At 38.4% G+C, this 19704-nt stretch overlaps 1 protein-coding gene across 1 annotated transcript in view; it reads right to left on the bottom strand.

Annotated features, from left to right (window-relative positions):
- Positions 1-741: 741 nt before the first annotated feature.
- Positions 742-19704, bottom strand: part of adgra3 (adhesion G protein-coupled receptor A3) — a 48195-nt gene continuing 29232 nt past the window's right edge. Inside the window, exons 7-19 of the mRNA XM_065288916.2 lie at positions 18847-19060; positions 18260-18424; positions 17213-17414; positions 16828-16977; positions 14459-14620; positions 12650-12850; positions 12214-12421; positions 11094-11302; positions 9869-9993; positions 9543-9666; positions 9224-9369; positions 6396-6491; positions 742-2576 (exon numbers count right to left, since the gene is read on the bottom strand). Of these exons, the coding sequence (XP_065144988.1) occupies positions 1097-2576; positions 6396-6491; positions 9224-9369; positions 9543-9666; positions 9869-9993; positions 11094-11302; positions 12214-12421; positions 12650-12850; positions 14459-14620; positions 16828-16977; positions 17213-17414; positions 18260-18424; positions 18847-19060 (3482 nt within the window). The 3' untranslated portion in view covers positions 742-1096. The remainder of the gene's footprint in view (positions 2577-6395; positions 6492-9223; positions 9370-9542; positions 9667-9868; positions 9994-11093; positions 11303-12213; positions 12422-12649; positions 12851-14458; positions 14621-16827; positions 16978-17212; positions 17415-18259; positions 18425-18846; positions 19061-19704) is intronic.

Below are 19704 nucleotides of genomic sequence, written 5' to 3'. Positions count from 1 at the left end.
TACACAAAATTTATGATAAATTAATGTATTTCATAAAATGTCATAAAACTGGGGGCCCCTGGCACGGTCTCGCAGGCCCCCCAATTTGAGAACCACTGTTATACAGGCACTCGTACCATAGCAAGAAAATGACTTCTAAAACCGTAGCTTGTTATTAAAGCAATCATTTCAATTTTCTTCATTGCGTTGAAAACTATTGAAATGTGGCCAAATTTAACAGAGAGAAGCACCGATGGACTTCATTAGCATCAACAAAGTTTTGTTTTTTAAAGAACACAGACTGAAAGTTGCATGTTGATCGAGTATTCTTAGCTACATGTGTTTGTGAATAAAGCATTATTTTATTTTTCCCTCACACAAACGCCATCCTGTGCTGCCCGGTTTAAAACAGCTAGACAGACTCGTGGCAAGTTAGACAAGAATAGGGGAGGAAAGGTGAGCCAGAACTGCGGCAATTATATTCCCGTCATTGCTAATGATGACAGGCGGCCCGACCTGAAAGTCAGCCATCAATCACAGCGTGGGTGAACGCTCTGGAGACGGTGGCCCTGAATTTTTTGACACTGTCCATCGAACCGGTTTCACCAGTGTGGGAAAAACACCGATAGATATTTCGACCTGCACCTCAATTAGAGTCTGAAGTCTCGATGTGCTCCCAATTATTTGAAACCGCAAAGCCTAGAGGAAGATCTCGGATGAGGAGGGTTTGAACTCGCTTTTAAACTCAGATATGAGATGAAGTGGGCTGTGAAAGGGTTTTTTTTATTAGTTGACAACTGCAACTGAACACAATCTTTCTTTTTATGTGAAAACACATTAGAAGACTAACTCAGTATATCTTTATAGGGTGGCAGCACATCACACCATATCACAAATTGTAAGAATGAAATACAAAATGGGCTAAAATGATACAAAAATAGGTCATTTGTCCATCTACTACCGTGATTCACAGCCATGTGGAAAACATATTTTTTGCGAATTACGAATATAAACAATTAAAAGGCATAAAAACTATTTTTACAAACTGTACCGTTAGGATTAAAAATAATAAAATTCACAGTTACATGGATAAAAGTCTGAAGTAGAGGAAATCTTGCTACACAGTAGTTTCATGTTTCCACAAGCCGGTTTTAATATTTGCAGAACTCTCCACGTTCAAAGGTGACAAATTCTGCACCCTCTCCGAGTCTTTGGCAGGTCCGCTTTGGCACGCCAAATTCAACCCGTAAGACTTTGGCTGGACCTCGAGTTCAACTGGGAGGGGCTGTTTTGGACAGTCAATAGTTTGGCTGGTGACATCAGTCCCTGATCCCGCCCCCGATCCCATTCCGCCTCCATTACCTAAGGTGCTGCTGAGCCCGTGCCCAAAACCGTTACTCAGGCCGTTGCCCAAACTGTTTGTTAGGCCATTGCTCAAACAGAGGCCTCCACCTTTTCTGGCCCCCTTATCGAGGTGCCGCGAACGGCGGGGTAAACTGGTGCTGGCATCACTGCTGTCCTGTTGTAACTGGCTTTGCTGGCGCTCACGGTAAGCCAGGTATGCTGCGCGTCGACTGTTGCGCGCATGTATGCTGTCGTGATGGTGGTGGCGCTTGTGTGGGACGCTTTGCACGCTACCCTCAACGCTGGTGGGGACGTCGTAAGAGTACTCGCGCAAAACAGTTAACCTGCTTGCACGATGCGCCCTCGACCTGTTTTTGTGATGTCGCCCAGAGTGTCCATTAAGGCTGCCTGTTGCTGGGAGGTTGTTGTTGTTGTTGACCGAACTGGGCCGATATTGGACTTCAACAGGTGCGACGTGCATCTTTATCTCATTGTCCACTGAATGTTCAGTCAGGCTGTTGTCCAACAAGGCGGCCCCATTGGCTGCCACAGGGGCCGCTCTGCACTGGGCGGCTTCTACTTGCAGATTGGTCAGTTTACAGCCCTGGGCGGAGTTGGGCAAACTTGGCGCGCTCTTATTGGTGCAGGAAGATTCTGCACTGCTGGCCGGACATTTGGCTCCCTCTCCGTTTTCTCTGGGTGGCAATGTGGATCCGCTGGCATCCGGGAGAGGCACAAGTAAAGAGTCAACTTGTACAGCATAGTTACGTTGGCCCAAGCAACAAGCCCGTGACCAATGATGGCGCATGTCTTGTCGATTCACGCAGTGGTGAGTCACAAGAAATGCCCCAAGGGCCAGAGCTGCAGCTCCAAACAAGCAGGTAAACACCAGATCAGCTGGATGCTCCTGGGACACGGCAAAGGCTCCAAACACCCACAGCGACGCATAAAGCGCCAGTGATCCCGCGACGCCGAGGAGCTGGGCCGCAAACGTATGTTCGTTCTCCAGCGCAGACATCGGTATCTGCTGCGTGGCACCCAGAGATGAGGACTCCAGTTGGCCGGGGGTAACTTCAGTCACTTCGGCGACAGAAAGACGCTGCTGTTCTTCAGACAGCTCCTTGAGTTCGAAGCGCCGCTCGGGGTGTCGACGGAGCTGAATGAGGATGCTGAGGAAGTACATGCAGTCCACAAAAATGATAAAAGCTGCCGTTCCGTAAAAAGCAAGACTGGGCTCCCATGCCATCCAACAGCTGTGAACAAAAAACAAAACATTATTCCTAAATACCCAAATACCAAAATAACTCAATTATTTCAAGTTCACATTACATAACTGAAATTACATCTGCAATAATTCAATAAAGCAAGTATACAAACGAAAGGGAGAGTTATATACGCTTCTGTAATCCACAACAATCCGGTGCAACCAGAGAAGGACGGAAAAACAATGACAAAAGGAATCGCTGGTGCAGTACAGATGTCTATTTAGAAATAATTTAATAAAGGTGCTCAACAATGACTAACGTTTCGATGTACAACTACATCTTCATCAGAGTCCTGACTGTAGTTGTGCATCGAAACATTAGTCATTGTTGTGCACCTTTATTAAAGGTGACATAGAATGATTGAATGGAGTATTTATCTTTGTTCTGTGATGTGACATGTAGACAAAATAATTTTTGTTTGGGTCTGTAATGCCTTAGAAGCTTCCTAAAAACCTCTCTCAGAAAGCTATATTAGGGTGGGGGATTTTAAACAAGTGGTTTTGCACCTATTTGGCTCCCCCTACTGGCTTAACTTGCAATCTCATTACTGATTGGCTGACTTTGCTGCCATTCAAAAAATGTAGCCAATTATTTTAAAGTGGAGGGGCAGTGATATGCATGTGATGTCATAAGCATCAGTTTTTCAGATTGGGCCGTTTTCTGGCTGACATTTCTAAAAGAGGAATTTCTATGAGACTGAGATGTTTAGCATGTCTAGCACTTTTTGTATGTTCGTGAATGCGGGTAGACTACCATTATTCAACAAAGACGAGGTAAAAATGGTTTTTCATTCTCCCCTTTAAATAACTGTTAAATAGACATCTGTGCTGCACCGGCGATTCTTTTTGTCAATAAAACAAATGTTTGCAAAACATTTCAAGGACTCAAGTGGTTTCATTCAGGGTTCCCACTCAAAGTCAAATGTTAAATTTCTTTCAAATGACTTTCACTGACTAACAAGTTAAATTTCCATGACCTATGTCTGGGATGTCGTAAGCCTGGATAATGTAGTGTACACCGTGAGTTTATAAAATGTAGCTTAAATGCGTGAAATTAATAAACAGTGCCGATAAACAGGGGGTTAAATTGTAGTGAGCGGAGGATTGGACCAGGAAATGGTATTCCTTACATCCCGAGTTAACAAGAGGATTACATTTTCATAAATGAAAATGCTGTATGTATTAAAGCAACAAACTAAAATATTTGATATTCCATGATTTGGACAAAAAAATATAAAATTTCCTGACTTTCAACCTTTAAAAATTCCATATTTCAAAAATGTCCTCTTTACTATTGATTTCAATCTTTGACATGACCTACCTTAGTCAGTATTAAATAAATCAAGGTTATTTTTCACAGATTGTTCTTTACATTATGTAGGATACCTTAACTCTTTCCCCGCCATTGACGAGATATCTCGTCAATTAAGAGAAAACACTTCCCCGCCAATGACGAGATTTTCCGTCTTTCCGCAATACCGCTTCCGCAACTTTTTTAAACCGGAAGTATTGCCCTATGGCAAGCTACTGCATGTCCGTGTCTGTTTTAAAGATCGCTCTGAATGGGATCTCTATGAAAAGTCCGTCATAAAAATGGAATTATCTCTGCTTTTTGCTCAAAATATGGTGTTTTTGCAAAAACCTACCCATATTCAAAAGCTGATTACAAAAGAACCACTAAAGGTAGGATGAAACGTTTTTTTTTTTTTTTTTGAAAGCAGAGGGTCTGTTCTTTCATTTGGTATATTGTATGTTTATATATTTAAAGAAGAACATTTTCTGGAAGGCATTAAACTTTGGTGAAAATCATGAAAAATGCTGGCGCTGGCTGGCAACTTTTTTTAAAAACGCTGGCGGTGAAAGAGTTAAAGGGATAGTTCGGCCAAAAATGATATTAAACCCATGATTTACTCACCCCCAAGCTGTCCGAGTTGCATATGTCCATTGTTTTTCAGACAAACACATTTTCGGATATTTTATCAAATGTTTTAGATCTTTCAGTTGATTAAATGTAATGTTACGGGGTCCACCAATAGTCCACGACCTTCAAGTCCAAAAAAATCCAAACGGCTCCAGGATGATAAACAAAGGTCTTCTGAGCGTAATCCGCGCTGTGTTGTTGTAGAAATATCCATATTTAAAACTTTATTAACGAAAATAAATACCTTCCGGTAGCGCCGCCATCTTAGACTCCTCTGTATTCAGGAGAGAGTATTAGCGTAGTGTACGCACTTTTCTTAGTGACGTATGACAAATTCGGAGGTCGGGGGCACAGAGCAGCAGCAGAGTAGCCTCTGTAGGCTGCGTAAGCTCTCATCCTGAATGCGGACGCGACTAAGATGGGGGCGCTAACGGAAGGTATTTATTTTCGTTAATAAAGTTTTAAATATTGATATTTCTACAACAACACCGCGCGGATTACCCTCAGAAGACCTTTGTTTATCATCCTGGAGCCGTTTGGATTTAATTTGTGAAGGATGGACGCCACTTTTTTTGGACTTGAAGGTCGTGGACCCCGTAACATTACATTTAATCAACTGAAAGATCTAAAACATTTTCTAAAACATCCGAAAATGTGTTTGTCTGAAAAACGATGGACATATGCAATTCGAACAGCTTGGGGGTGAGTAAATCATGGGTTTAATATCATTTTTGGCCAAACGATCCCTTTAATGTAGAAAAGAGTACCTAAATCACAAAAATTACTTTACCTGGATTTTTACAGACTGAGGCACAAACGCTTTACACAGTGGCGGCTCGTGACTGCTCATTTGAGGGGCGCAAATTCAAAATATGTGTATGGAGTGTCATGTGTGTTGCTCGTGTTTTCAAAATATGTGTGTGTTGCATCATGTGAACCATGTGCATTACGTGTTTTGTCAAAATAAGTGCCTGCTGTGTCTCTTTTATCATAAACCCTTTAGACACATCTGCAGCAAGCATTTATTTTGACAAAACACGTGATGCACATAGGATCACTCGATGCACCGAACACATATTTTGAAATGACGAACCACACACATGACGGGCTGCGTACATGTTGTGACGAACATCGCATCGCGCACCTTTGAAAAAAGAAGTCACTGGCCGCCACTGGTTGAACACATTCAAATGGTTAACATTATAAATAAATAAATCCAACTCAATACTCAAATACCAGCCTTTATTGATCTAAGTAAGAAGTACGTATCGATTATAATCATCATCAAGGGCTTTATGTCACTTTGGAGCATCTTCTATTTTGAGATGAATTAAGCTGCGATGATCTCAAATGATTTGGAGTTTTAAATGAAACCGTGCCGTTTTAAAATCCAAACAGCTGCCACAAGTGAGAGAGAAAAATGGGAAGCTAGCAGGCACAAGGTAGAGAGACTTCTACCCAAAATAGCACACCATAATTAGGTTAGCGCACAACTTCAGAGCACCTAAACTATTCTCCTCCATAAAGTATTATTCTGCACTTTGCAAAGCGTGGGCATTAGGCTCCATCGATAGCAACAGCAATTTCTCACGGCACAGAGACTATGAAATGACAGAAGTGTTCACTTGGGGATTTAGAAAGTGGCCTGAGGCAGACACAGGCTGTACGTTTCATGAGCCTCTTGACATGTGCCGTTTATAGAAATGCAGTTATAGGATCCTCAATATCAATACATTTCAGCTAATCTTACATAAATGTATTAAAAAGCCAAGGTTTGATAAATCATACAAAATGTGTTATTTTCATTTTAGAAAATAAAATACTATCAGTGCATCTTCAAAAAAAAAAAAAGACTTGGATATAACAGTATGAGTTAATAATACTTACTAAGGTGCACTGGGTTGGTTGCCATAGTTTTTAATGTTAGCAGCAGCTGTTATTCCACAGACAATAATTGGTATCCCGCCACCGATTAAGTAAAATCTGTAAAAAAAAAAAAATAGTCTGAGTTAGAGCAAACTTTACATTTAGATGACACAAATATTTTCATTTAAAAGGAAAGCACTTATTATTAATAAACCATGATTAATAAACTGAGAAAAGTTGTTTTCTCTTTACTGACATCTAGTGAACAGAAGGTGAACCGAATTCAAAAGCATATGGTCTTGTCTCTAAAGCAAAGCAAGGATGAATCTCACATCTGTCCAAAAAAAGTGTCTATTCATGCGTCACCACACAATACTTTCTTGGAAATCTTAAAACCAGGACAAAGTAAAGCCAGTACAACTAGTGCAATCATATTGTATTACATTTGGTTTATGGTTTATGATCCTGGACCACAAAAGGAGACATTTTTGGAAATTGATGATCAATATATATCATCTGAAAAGTGAATAAATAAGCTTTCAGTAGATGTATGGTTTGTTAGGATAAAACAGATTTTGCCAAGATACAACTATTTGAAAATCTGGAATCCAAGGCTACAAAAAAACGTTTAAAGTTGTCCAAATGAAGTCCTTAGCAACACATATTATTGATGATAAATATTATTTATATATTTACGGTAGGAAATTTACAAAATATCTTTATAGAACAAAATCTTTACTTAATATCCTAATGATTTTTGCAAAAAAAGTCGATAATTTATTTTAGACCTATAGAATGTATTGTTGGCTATCGCTACTTTATATCCGTGTGACTTGTGATTGGTTCTGTGGTGCAGGGTCCCTATTCTAGAGCTGACAAAATAACGTATTAATAATGCATTAAAATAAATTCATTTTAACGACACTAATTTTATTAACGCATAAATAGAATAGGACCCCCTTTCAAATGTCAAGCGCTTTGAGTGCTGCAGAAAAGCGCTATATAAATGTAACTAATTATTATTAATTCATTAATTATAATTAATGCAACAGACAATTTCTGTTTGACCCTTGGCCTAGCCTGTTGTTGGATAAATTGAGATGCAGCCTTAGACATTAAATGTGTACCGTCCTAAATGCTTAACTAATACAAAGGATGCGTGTCTATCCACTTGGGCATCTGAGATTTTGGTTGCATGCAGGAATTAGTACTTGCTTGATGTTAATATCTCACTAAGAAAGATAAAGTTCGGGACCTGATTGATGTTTAAAGAGTTATTGAGAGCAACAAGACTTGAAAACGACCTAGTGCTGACTGACACAGCTGAAGCATGCACATAGTGTCTCAATGTCGATCAAAAAAAAAAAAGTTAAACATATACTGATATTGTGTGTGTAAATGTGTGTGTAATGTGTATAATAATTATGTATATATATAAAAAATGCACACACATGCATGTATATATTTAATAAATATTTGCATGTGTATAAACATTTGTACATTTGTATAAAATATTTATATTAATAAATAAATAATAAATAATTATATCAATATATTTTTTCCTTAAAATTATATATATTATGTAATTATATAATAATTATGTAAAAAAAAAAAATTTATTCTGCAAACGAATAGTCGTGACTTATTATTAGGCAGCTCTACTTTTGTGTGCCAAATACTTTTGTGTATTTTCTTTAAAAAAATCCAGATAATTTAATCACCACCGTGTCATCCAAAATGTTGATGTCTTTCTTTGTTCAGTCAGGAAGAAATTATGTTTTTTTTTAGGAAAACATTCCAGGATTTTTCTCATTTTAATGGACTTTAATGGACCCCAATACTTAACAGTTTTAATGCAGTTTAAAATTTCAGTCCAAAGGACTCTATACGTTCTCAAACGAGGCATAAGGGTCTTATCTAGCAAAACGATTGTCATTTTTGGCAATAAAAATAAAAATATGCACTTTCAATCCACAACTTTTCTTCTTCCTGCGGCTGTGTGACAAGTCAGCGCGACCTCACGTAATTGCGTAATGCTGTGGAAAGGTCAAGTGTTACATATATGAAATGCACATTTGCAGACCATTTTAAACAATAAACTGACACAAAGACATGAATTAGTATCATCCGACATACAACAACGTTGGAACGGTCCTCTTTCTCCACACTTGTAGTTTCATGACTTGTAGAAACACTGGGGTGTAGTTTCTATACGTCATCCGTGACCTCTTGACGTGATGACGTATTACGTGAGGTCGCGCTGGCGCGTTACAGGACCGGAGGAAGACGAGAAGTTGTGGTTTAAAAGCACATATTTTTATTCTTATTGCCAAAAATGACAATCGTTTCGCTAGATAAGACCCTTATGCCTCGTTTGGGATCGTTTAGAGTCCTTTGACACTGCAATTTTAAACTGCATTAAAACTGTTCAGTGTTGGGGTCCATTAAAGTCCATTAAAATGAGAAAAAAATTTTTTTTGACTAAACAAAGATTAACATTTTGGTTGACATGGTGGTGAGTAAATTATCTAGATTTTTTTTAAAGAAAATGGACTAATCCTTTTTTTACTGGATTTTTCTCAAAAATTACTTTGCTGACTCTTTCACTAATAATATATATATATACATTTGCATAAAGCATCCATATTTGTCCACACCTGTGTTGATTTAAGTATTAAAAACTTAAAAAGTGTTAAATTAAGGTAAATGCAGAACAGATAAAAATGTGTGATTAATCACGAGTTAACTCATGACAACCATGCAATGAAACTAGATAAAAAAATTTAAATCGACTTGACACCCCTAATTCATATAATTCATAAACTTTGTCTTGAAGATATCATGGATACCTCAGCATCGGCCTTGGTGGAGGTGGGGGTTCGTCCAGCTCTTCGTAGTCTTTGGCTTTCCGGGTCACCTGCTTATAGATGTTGCGTGCGGTTACTCCAGACCACAAAGCCGTCGCCAGTGTGGAGTAATGCAGCAGTATCCCCACCTTTACAACATCACATACATCCAAGGTTATAAAACATACTTTTTTTTTACAAAAATAAGTAATGTGTTTCAACAACCACAACATTCAACATCACCAAACCATAAATGTTTAATGCAAGTATGCCTTCCAAACCATACAAAGAGTATAAGGATGAAAAAGCAAGTGGCACGTACCGCTTGGCAAACACTTGCGTTGTACGTTTGGTTGATGCCGCCCACAAACACAACACATGTGAGGAGAACATGCAAGCAGAGGTTAACCAGCATGTGCCAACACTTCTCACTGATCCGCACCGACCTGCAAAACATCAAAACACGAGCACCTATTTCATCAATACACATCTGTCATTTCATCTGACATCATGACAAATTAGCTTTAACCAAAGTGTCTTGTAACTCCATCTGGCGTTTGTTGTAACAAATTGGTCTTCTCTTATATTTAATGAGACTCATTTATTATTCCCCTTGCTTGTATAAAGAGGCAACGTTTCAGCGCTTACTTGTGGTGGTAGATGTAACTGACAATGACAGACAGCAGACAGACCACCAGTACGACAGCCGCGGCGTAGATAACCGGGTGAAGAGGTTTAAAGCTGTACGCGTCGTACCCGGTCCTGTTAAGATCCTGTAAGACACAAGTACCAGAAGATTACATCTTGAAATGGATTTGTGTTATTCTGAAAGCTACACGGTGGTGAGTGTTGGATGCAAATATCTAATTACAAACAGTTTTATTGTCAAAGACTTATGGTTTATGTCAAACACGAACGAAAATCAGAACAAAATTACACAGGAAATCAATCCACCGCTACAAAAAGCCCTGAAATCCAAAGTAATTACATGACAAGAGGTTGACGGGAACACTAAAATCCTTTAATAATCCTGCACATCCTTATTGTTACTTCCGGCTGTTAGCTTAGTAAAGTGACAGTATTTCTCCTTAGAAATACACATAGATAGCATCCTTACACAACTATTGTGATGTGTTGCATCCAAAATCATCATGCTATACTGTACTCGCACACATACACGCATATACATGTAAGTGTATAGATCATCCACAAGCCCTCATGTTGCTTTAAATCTCAGTCCCTTCAGAAAAACGCGATAATGTGATCGCATGATTAAATGCACATCAGCCATAGTCCACATATTATGCGGGGGCAGCATTTTTTCATCATTCTTTCGCCACATAAATTGCAGATTTTTGCGCTCAAAATATGCAGGGCTTGTATGATTTCATAATCCCTGCATTTTCGTAGCAAAAAGTCACATACATCTCATCTCAGTAGAAAGTTGAAAAATGTTGCATTTACTTCACACAAGCGCTACCATGTCCCCTGTTGCTATGGGAACGTAACGAAGTGACCATCTTTCAGAAACTTTCATTGTAAGTGTAAATATTTTTATTTATTTAGAGCAGAGTCCCATTCGTTTGAATGAAGAGGGTAAGGTTTATGACTTGTACTGTAGCCAGCCACCAGGGTGCGATCAAAGAGCCAGCGGCTTCACTTTTCAAGACTTATGAGGCGCACCCGGTTGGGAAATGTTCAACTTCTGCCGCGAGCAAAGGTAGTGACGCGGCACCGACGGATCCACAATTCAGTTCAGCAACGCATGACATCACTTTTCAAAATCATGATAGCTTTGAAAAAGCCTATAGGTTTGAAGTGGATGTTCAGATGTTCACCATAACTGTAATGATCTATAGTAGACTTGTCTTACCATCAGTAAAGCATAGTTATTAAGTGAATCGCAGGACATTGTGGTGAAGTTGTCATCGTGATGGGTGATCCGACAGCTGTCGCTCTGCCAGCCTCCCTGTCCTCCCAGAAGACTAAAATTCCAGCAGGCGGGAACAGCATCGGATCCCTGCAGGAACCGTCTCACTGTCACGTTCACTGGACTCTGCAGGTTCCTCAGTGGGATGCCCTCTGAAGAACAGGAAAATGCTTCAATCAGTTCACAAATCACAAAGGCAACAAATGTGTAGAGGAATACTTCGAATACCTGAGAGATTTCACATTCAACTAATTTGAAATGTATAGAGAGTAAAAAAGCAGGATTTGTTCATCTGTGGTGCTTTAAAGGTGACATAGAATGATTGAACGGGGTATTTATCCTTGTTCTGTGATGTGACATGTAGACAATTTTTTTTTTTTTTTGGGTCTGTTATGCCTTAGAAGCTTCCTAAAAATCTCTCTCAGATAGCTCTATTAGGGTGGGGGATTTTAAACAAGTGGTTTTGCACCTATTTGGCTCCCCCTACTGGCTTAACTTGCAATCTCATTACTCATTGGCTGACTTTGCTGCCACTCAAAAAATGTAGCCAATTATTTTAAAGTGGAGGAGCAGTGAGATGCCTGTGATGTCATAAGCATCAGTTTTTCAGATTGGGCCGTTTTCTGGCTGACATTTCTAAAAGAGGAATTTCTATGAGACTGAGATGTTTAGCATGTCTAGCACTTTATGTATGTTTGTGAATGCGGGTAGACTACCATTATTCAATAAAGACAAGGTAAAAATGGTTTTTTATTCTCTGTCCCCTTTAAGCTCGCATAAAAGAGATAGGTTTTGGCTTTTTGCATTGTATAAGAAAGGAATAGTACACCCGAATATAATAATTCTTGTGTCTAGTTGTAATATGCTTGTTTTGTCACAAGACATGTGAGAACAAATAAGATCTCAAGTTACTGACATACTGTGTGATGACATAAATATGTGATGTATAATTTCCTAAAAAAGCTCAAACTACTGAAAACATAAACCTAAGATGGGATTATAAAGTAAATTATGAGAAAATGAGTAAAATTATAATTTGTTTAATTTTAATCAGTGTTGTTACCAATCTTCGTGAGGATGACCGGGGTGACGACACTTCTCCTCTTGCTGCTGTCGCTCAGAAGTGTGGAGTTACCAGTGGGCGGGAACAGTTTGCCGTTGCGAAAAGCCAGTAGGTGGAGCTTATAAACGGTCTCTTCCGCCTGACCCAAGTTTCCGAGCGATGAGAAGAGAGACGGAGGAAGCTGGAGTGACGCCTCCACTATGGTGTTCTGGAGATATGGAGATGCAATAACGTTACTGTCAAAACATGATGGATATATTCTCTCCTTCACAAGATTATGGCATTATTGGAGTTCACCATTTGAGGAATTGCTCATCTCACGCTCTCTGACAAACCAACTACAAAACCGTACCATGCTGCACAACTTGGAAATCACGCCACACGTTGACGCACAACAGGAAGCCCCTGAGGGGACCGGCTGATGTTCGTGACTTACTTTGAGAGCGAGAGCTGATAGGTTGCTGGTGACGTTGCATTTGAAGCTAAGTTGACGCTCTGGGTTGACGTCAGGGTCTCTTGGGTTAAAGTGGGCCATGACCGCGCGGTCCGGCGAAAATTTCTGGAACAGCGTGCAGGTCATTCCATTGAAACTGCTGGCTTTGATGGCATGAGACTCCAAAGCAATGTTATGAGAGTTCTGTTGAAGCACAGAAGAAAAATTATGAATGGCTTTCATCCGGATGAATAGATGGGCCTTCTTATTCTATTATGTAAAATGTCAAAGGGCTACAAAAGATAAAGTGTAAAAAATTATATGTAAACATATTAAACACTGAACAAAGACGACTTTCTTAGTTAGTATTTTTGTCTTGTTTTTAGTACAAATATCAAAAATTTCTTACATTTAGATGCATTTTCTTGATGAGCAAAATTGCTTAAGAAAATAAGTCTAAAAAAATTAAGAATTTAAGTGAATTTGTGCTTAAAACAAGCAAAAATATCTGCCAATAGGGTAAGGAAATTTTTCTTGAATTAAGTGTTTAAGAAAAAAGTTATTTCAAGATTTCTTTCTTACCACATTGATAGATTTTTTTGCTTGTTTTAAGCACAAATTTACTTAAATGTAATTTCTTTAGTCTAAAAACTTGTTTTTTTTTTAAAGCCATTTGGTTCATCAAGAAAATGCATCTTAAATAAAGAATTGTTAGATATTTATACTGAAACCAAGACAAAAATACTAAGAAATTGTTTTTGCAGTGAAGGGCACATATAATGCCCATTTTTAAAAGATGTAATATAAGTCTCAGGTGTGCCTATAAGATTTCCACTTAAAATACCCCACAGATCATTTGGCATAGCATGTCCAAAATGCCCCTATTTGGGTGGGAGCAATAAAGCGCTGTTTTCATGTGTGTACCTTTAAATGCAAATGAGCTACAGTTCATCACTCCCTTACCAAGAAACAGTGAGCGCTTTTGGTTAAAATTGTATGTGATTCCTGTGAATACAATCTGAGATAATAGTAGATTTAGCCGCACTACCGCTACATCATGCTAACAAAAACATTTGGAAAAGCTTTTGAGTAAAATTAACCAGTCAGTCAGGGGCCATGGGCGGGGCTTTGTTTGTGTGATGTCACATTAATAAGAGAATAAAAACAGCATTTAGCCTAGCCCCATTCATTCCTTAAGATTCAAACAGGGATTAAATTAGAAACCACCAAACACTTTAATGTTTCTCCTATTTAGAAACTGTTATATGAGTAGTTACACGCCACAAAAAGTGGCGATTTTTTTAAGCAAATAAAAATATGCGAGATATATTGTATGGCGGAAGAGCACTAAGTTTGCAGCACTTCGACCTTGGTGCCACGTTTTCTTTTGTGTCACCATACTCCCTCGTGTAAGTACTCATGTAACAGTCTTTAAATAGGGAAAACATGGAAGTGTTTGGTGGTTGCTAAATTTACCCCTGTTTGGATCCTAATGAATAAATGGGGCTAGGCTAAATGCTAACACATTCACAACGCGCTGTACAAAGATTAAGTGTACACATTGAAAAAAGACAGGTATGTAATAATTTGTCTAATTTGAGGTAAAACATGGTAAATTTTTTTAAAAAGGTGGTGTTTTCCTTTAAGATTCATTTTTTTCTAAAAATCGTTAAAAAAGAGATAAAAATTTCTAGCCATTTAAGCGTGGTAAGTGTCTAAATACTTTTTGGGGGTTGTTATATGTCTTTTTCATACAATCTTTGCAAATCATTCATAATTTTTGTCTAAAAACCTGAATTTTGTAATACTCACAGTTGAATAAGCCAGCGCTCCATTGCTCAGCCTGAGAACAGGAATTCTCTGTAGACACTCGACGATACGAGAACAAGCCCTGGCCTCTCTCTGAGCCATCCATAACACTCGCTCATCAGCCAGCATCAAATTACTGGAGATATCCACCATCACATCTCCCAGCTGAGGGAGAAAATGCGGTTAGAGACAATGCATGCACACCCACCCAAAGAACATTGTGAATCCTCGGGGCGTACATTAGATCCACAATCAGGCAATGCACACACGAGCAAACAGGCACAGGTACACAAAGGATATTTTTGTTAGACTCCTACCCCAGATGGAAAACCTCATGACTTCATTTCACAACTGCACACATACGTGCATGGTCAAGAATGTAAACAGTCATAAGGAATGGAAGAAAACTTCAGACTCAGAGATCATCAAGTTAAATGGGATTTAGTGGATTCCCACACTGCAGGAACACAATGCATATGTTGTTTATAAAATAAAAGATAAGGATTCGGGATGTTTAAATAGACAGATCCTTGTTCCCTCTATCATAAGTTTACTAGGCTTAAATTTCAACGTAACCAATGATACAAGTTTTATTTTATAATTTCTTCTACTGAGGGTTATGGATACCATAACTTTAAATATTACACTTAGCCCAGAAACTTTGCTAAAAATCAAACTGATAACCTCAGCACCCTAGAAATGTGATGTCCAGTTTAGCAAGACAAGCAGCACATATTTCTCCAGTTTTTTTTTTTTTTTGCAGCATAAGTACAGAAGGTTAATGTGTCCTGGTAATATATTAGATGCTGAATGATGTGCAGGTGTTACATGATAACATTTCCCCCTCAACAACATGAGCGAGGTGAAACCTGACACTGAAAAATAGACTCCACGTTCCTCTGCGGCCCCGCGTCCAAACCCCTCCATTCTGATCCTATCTGCTCCTCTTTCTGTCCTACTCTCCTTACAGATTAAACTGTAAAAGCCGCTTTGTTCATAATACAGAAAAAAATGGGGAACAGTGATGCTTGTTTAAAAGATCTGATTTTGTGACTTGTCTGCTAACTATGACTTCAGCAGTGCTTGCAAAAGAGAAGTTGATCACAGATTTCTGTGTGAAAAAGCTTTAAAGTAAACCTGTTTCTCACGGCCAAAATAAAGTATTTTATATAATGCTTTGAAGATGCAAAAAAATATCAGCAACAAATACTGACTGCTTTTGTGTCATTTTAAGGGATAATTTCTTTTAATGGTCAACTGATTTGGTTCTGTAAATGGTTAATGACAACACTATTATCAAGAATGCATGGTGACCGATGGCTGATATATAGAAAATACAATATGCCATTAATTGCTGATATTAAATGAATGCATATTTAACAGAATATTTTCACAAAATATGCAAATATAAAGCATGAAGTGCCTATTGAGAAGATTGTAAGAAGAAGTTGACACTATCCTAAATCCTGCACAGCTATGAACCTATACTAAAAACCTTAAAATTGCTTTTATTGGACTAGTCCAGGGGTGTCAAACTCAATTTCATCCCAGACCACATCAGCATTACGGTTGCTCTCAAAGGGCCGGTTGTATTTGTAATACTATATGAATGCATCAACTCTTTTATTACATTGCATTTGATTACTACTGGTTTTGTTAATAACTCAATTAATACCTAGCTTTGAAAGTAGAAGCCCAGGAAAAATAATGACAAAATGTATTTAAGTGTGCAACTATTCTACAAGTTATTATTGAAATAAATGTGGTAACAAAAACACATGTTGTATGTGTGCATACTCTTAAATTTCTTTGTTATCCTTCATTGCGCAGGTAATAAAATAAGAGGAATTTTCGGATACCAATACCTGTCACTCTCGCTGTCATAATTTCTTGCCCTCTTTGCAAAGAAGCTGTGATTTTTTTACCTGGCTTTGAGTGACTGATTGACAGATGTGTAATGAGTTCAATGCTGTACAGATCAGCAGTTTCAATTGTTCATTTAAATTAATTGCTTCATTAGTTCGCGATTCAGACATTAGCAGAGAGAGACATTTATCACTCCTTAATTTCATTAAATTATTAAAAAAATACTTTGGCGGGACAAAAACTCAATGCAGGAAATACCCCGTAAAAATAAAAACTTATAATAACAATAAAATAATCTGTAACCTCTCGCCACATAAAACGATGGGGTGCGGGCCTTGAGTTTGACACCTCCGGACTAGTCTATATATTAACCTTATTCTAGTATATGTAAAGGGAGAAATATTCTGTAAACACACCTGCTAATACACCAGCACTGTAATGATTAGTTGTTAATCCTAATACAGAAAACTTAAACAACATCAGATTTTCTCAACATGATGACTTACTTCTTTGTATTTCTCAGCAAACTTGCCAATTTTCTCAATCATCTCTGCTACAAAGATCACATCCACCTTGTCTGTGAAGTTGGGCGCCTCTGCCGTGTAAGCCAACAGCTGCTGTGCTGTCTGAACCGCATTGGTAAGATTCAGCGGCATCTGAACACAAGAAAAATCAAATACTGTATGTCACATGATATTTTAAACCGCTACCAACCTGAACTAAAGTAACTGTATAATAAAATGAAACAGTGAAGTAGTAAAAAATATATTACATATTACATATTTTATAATAATAATAATAATAATAATAATAATAATAATAATAATAATAATAATAATAAATATATATATATATAATAATAAATAATAAAATCCTAAAGCAACTGTCTACCTGATTGATGATGTAAAGCACACGTGTGACATCTTTGGTATATTCACAGCGAGAGTAATCCTCCTCTCCCCACTGACCGCTCCGGTCACAGCGTCTCCACGCCCGCCGCTCCTCCACCAAGCTGCCAGAATAGATGCTTGCACCGGTCACTTGACGTTTACAGGGCAGGTATGCCGTAATCCCAGCCAGTGTACGGGGCCATCTACAAAATAACAATAATAAGTGGGTTAATGCAACAAATTACTTTTTGCCTCTATAGGAAATAGGAAACAGCAATAGGCAGTTGTGCAAATCTGTATACCCACGTATAAATGTACAACATGTGCAAGCCTGAACAACTACTGTAAGCCCTGTTTCACTTTTCAATTATAACACAGCAGATCTATCACCACCAGAGGGCAGCAAAGAACTAAACAATAATAAAGGAGGACAAATTATGTGTTTTGATAATAAACACCTGTGATTTATATACATATATGTACAGTAGCATTAGTACATACTCATCAGTCAATGAAATAATCGACAGAAATATGCTGATTGTATTTATACTGAGTTCAATACAACTTACCAACCAGAGACACATAAAAACTGAGGAAAATGATACTTGGTGAGTGATCAGACTTTTAACACCTTTACTAATGCCAGAGGCTTGGGAGTTTCTACCTCTCTTAACAATATATCATCATATGTCAAATATAATAACCATGTAATTGCAATATTATATGGTAATATAATATTATAGGTAAAAAAATAATGTTAGCTTTATTATTATTATGACATAAGGATATGAAGACATGTTCATCACAGACTTATTTCAGATAAAAGTAACTGCACTGTATTGAAAAGTTCCTTGAAACAAATGAAGCCAACATTTCTGAATAGCCTAAGGCCAGGATTTGAGCTTAAGTATTCGATTAAAGTAAAAAACGGCCGAGAGCTTTCAGTCAACACGAGTATCTAATTTTTGACCAAGGTGCCGATTAGTGGCTTTTGCATCTGAGCAAATATACACCAAAATCCATCTGATTATGCATTAACTAGACTCACCTATACTCCCCCTTGTTGTTTGACACCCGGTCCGGCAGGCAGTACTTGGCAGAACTCTCCAAAACCACAATGCGAACCCTCCTAGTGTTGTTTCCACGACTGGTACGCACGCAACACTCCCAGTTGCCTGTGAATCCCAGCTGGATGTTGGAGATGGTCAGAGCGCTGTGCCAAGACAAAACCAGTGCACTCAAATCCAATGTTTGTGTTATTCAATTAGCAAAATTAAACTTTAGATTAAACTTTTACAAATGACATAAATGCAAACCATAGTAGTAGCTTTAGCACATCAAATGTATTCAAGCACTACAACGGTATAATATATAAGTGCATAAAACGCTCAAGGCTTAGGATGTAGTATCTGTTTGATGAACTGTACATATATTTCGACTGTCACTTGGTCAAATTTCCCTCATTAAATTCTGGGAGTTTCCTGCACAATGTTGGTAGATCATCTGTCATTTCGTATTTCTGGCATATGCAACTCATGCTCCAAGGCAAACACCATTTAAGGTTAGTGATTTATGCATTTCTAGTGTGCAGAAACAGTATTGGATTTAATCCTCATCGCAGCTGGTTTCCATTACCTGGCGATCAGCGAGCAGTTCTGCACCATGCGTTTCTCTATGTAGATTCCCTGAGTGGCATCGGGTTCCACCATCTTCCCATCCTGATACCACAGAACCTGCATGTCCTCGTCCACATAAGAGGCCATGCATTGAAACGGCAGGCTGTCGCCCTGGAAGACGATCTGGTGTTGGGACGGCGTCATTTGGAAGGAGGGAAGCTCAAGGGGAGCATCTGATCATGAAATGGATAAAACAGAGAGACAACAGAAAGAAAATGTTAGAAAGAAAATGTTTCATCAACTTCAGGTTCATGGAAAAATACTGCGGTGAGCCACAGTCAATTGCTACGTGTTGATTTTACAATTTACAAGTGATCTGAGAGCGCTTTCACTGTTCTTGCACAGTCTCTGGTTAGAAAGCAAGTCCAAGATCAACATAAATATGAGGCCTCAACCAAGGTGGAGGAGCTTTTATTGTCTCTGAGTTTTTAGTGATTGTCAGAGCAACTGTATTGGTCACAAAACAAGAAATCTCTAGGTTTTGGGACACTCGATTGGGGTTATTGTACTATTAAAGTTCTTCGCTACAAAATTGATAAGGCTCTGCACCATGTTGTAAATCACGGATTTTACACCTAGCTACACTTATCAGACTTCGTATTTCACAACGTCACCAAAAGATGATGAAATCGACTGCTTATCTCAGTTATTCTAGGCAGTCTGTTGGCATAAAGGAGCTGTAAGGGAGGTAGCAGTGTGTTGCATGTATTTGTTGGCATGTGTAATGTCCTCAAAGTGACCTAAACTTACAGTCTTAGCCCGGAGTATAGTTTGTTTTTACGTGTATGCGAACATACGTGCACGGTTGAAAGCACAG

The sequence above is a fragment of the Paramisgurnus dabryanus genome, chromosome 2 (genome assembly GCF_030506205.2).
Source record: "Paramisgurnus dabryanus chromosome 2, PD_genome_1.1, whole genome shotgun sequence".
In the NCBI taxonomy this organism is placed as follows: domain Eukaryota; kingdom Metazoa; phylum Chordata; class Actinopteri; order Cypriniformes; family Cobitidae; genus Paramisgurnus; species Paramisgurnus dabryanus.
The sequence above is the reverse complement of the archived record's forward strand: the minus strand, read 5'-3'. Positions and strand labels throughout refer to the sequence as shown.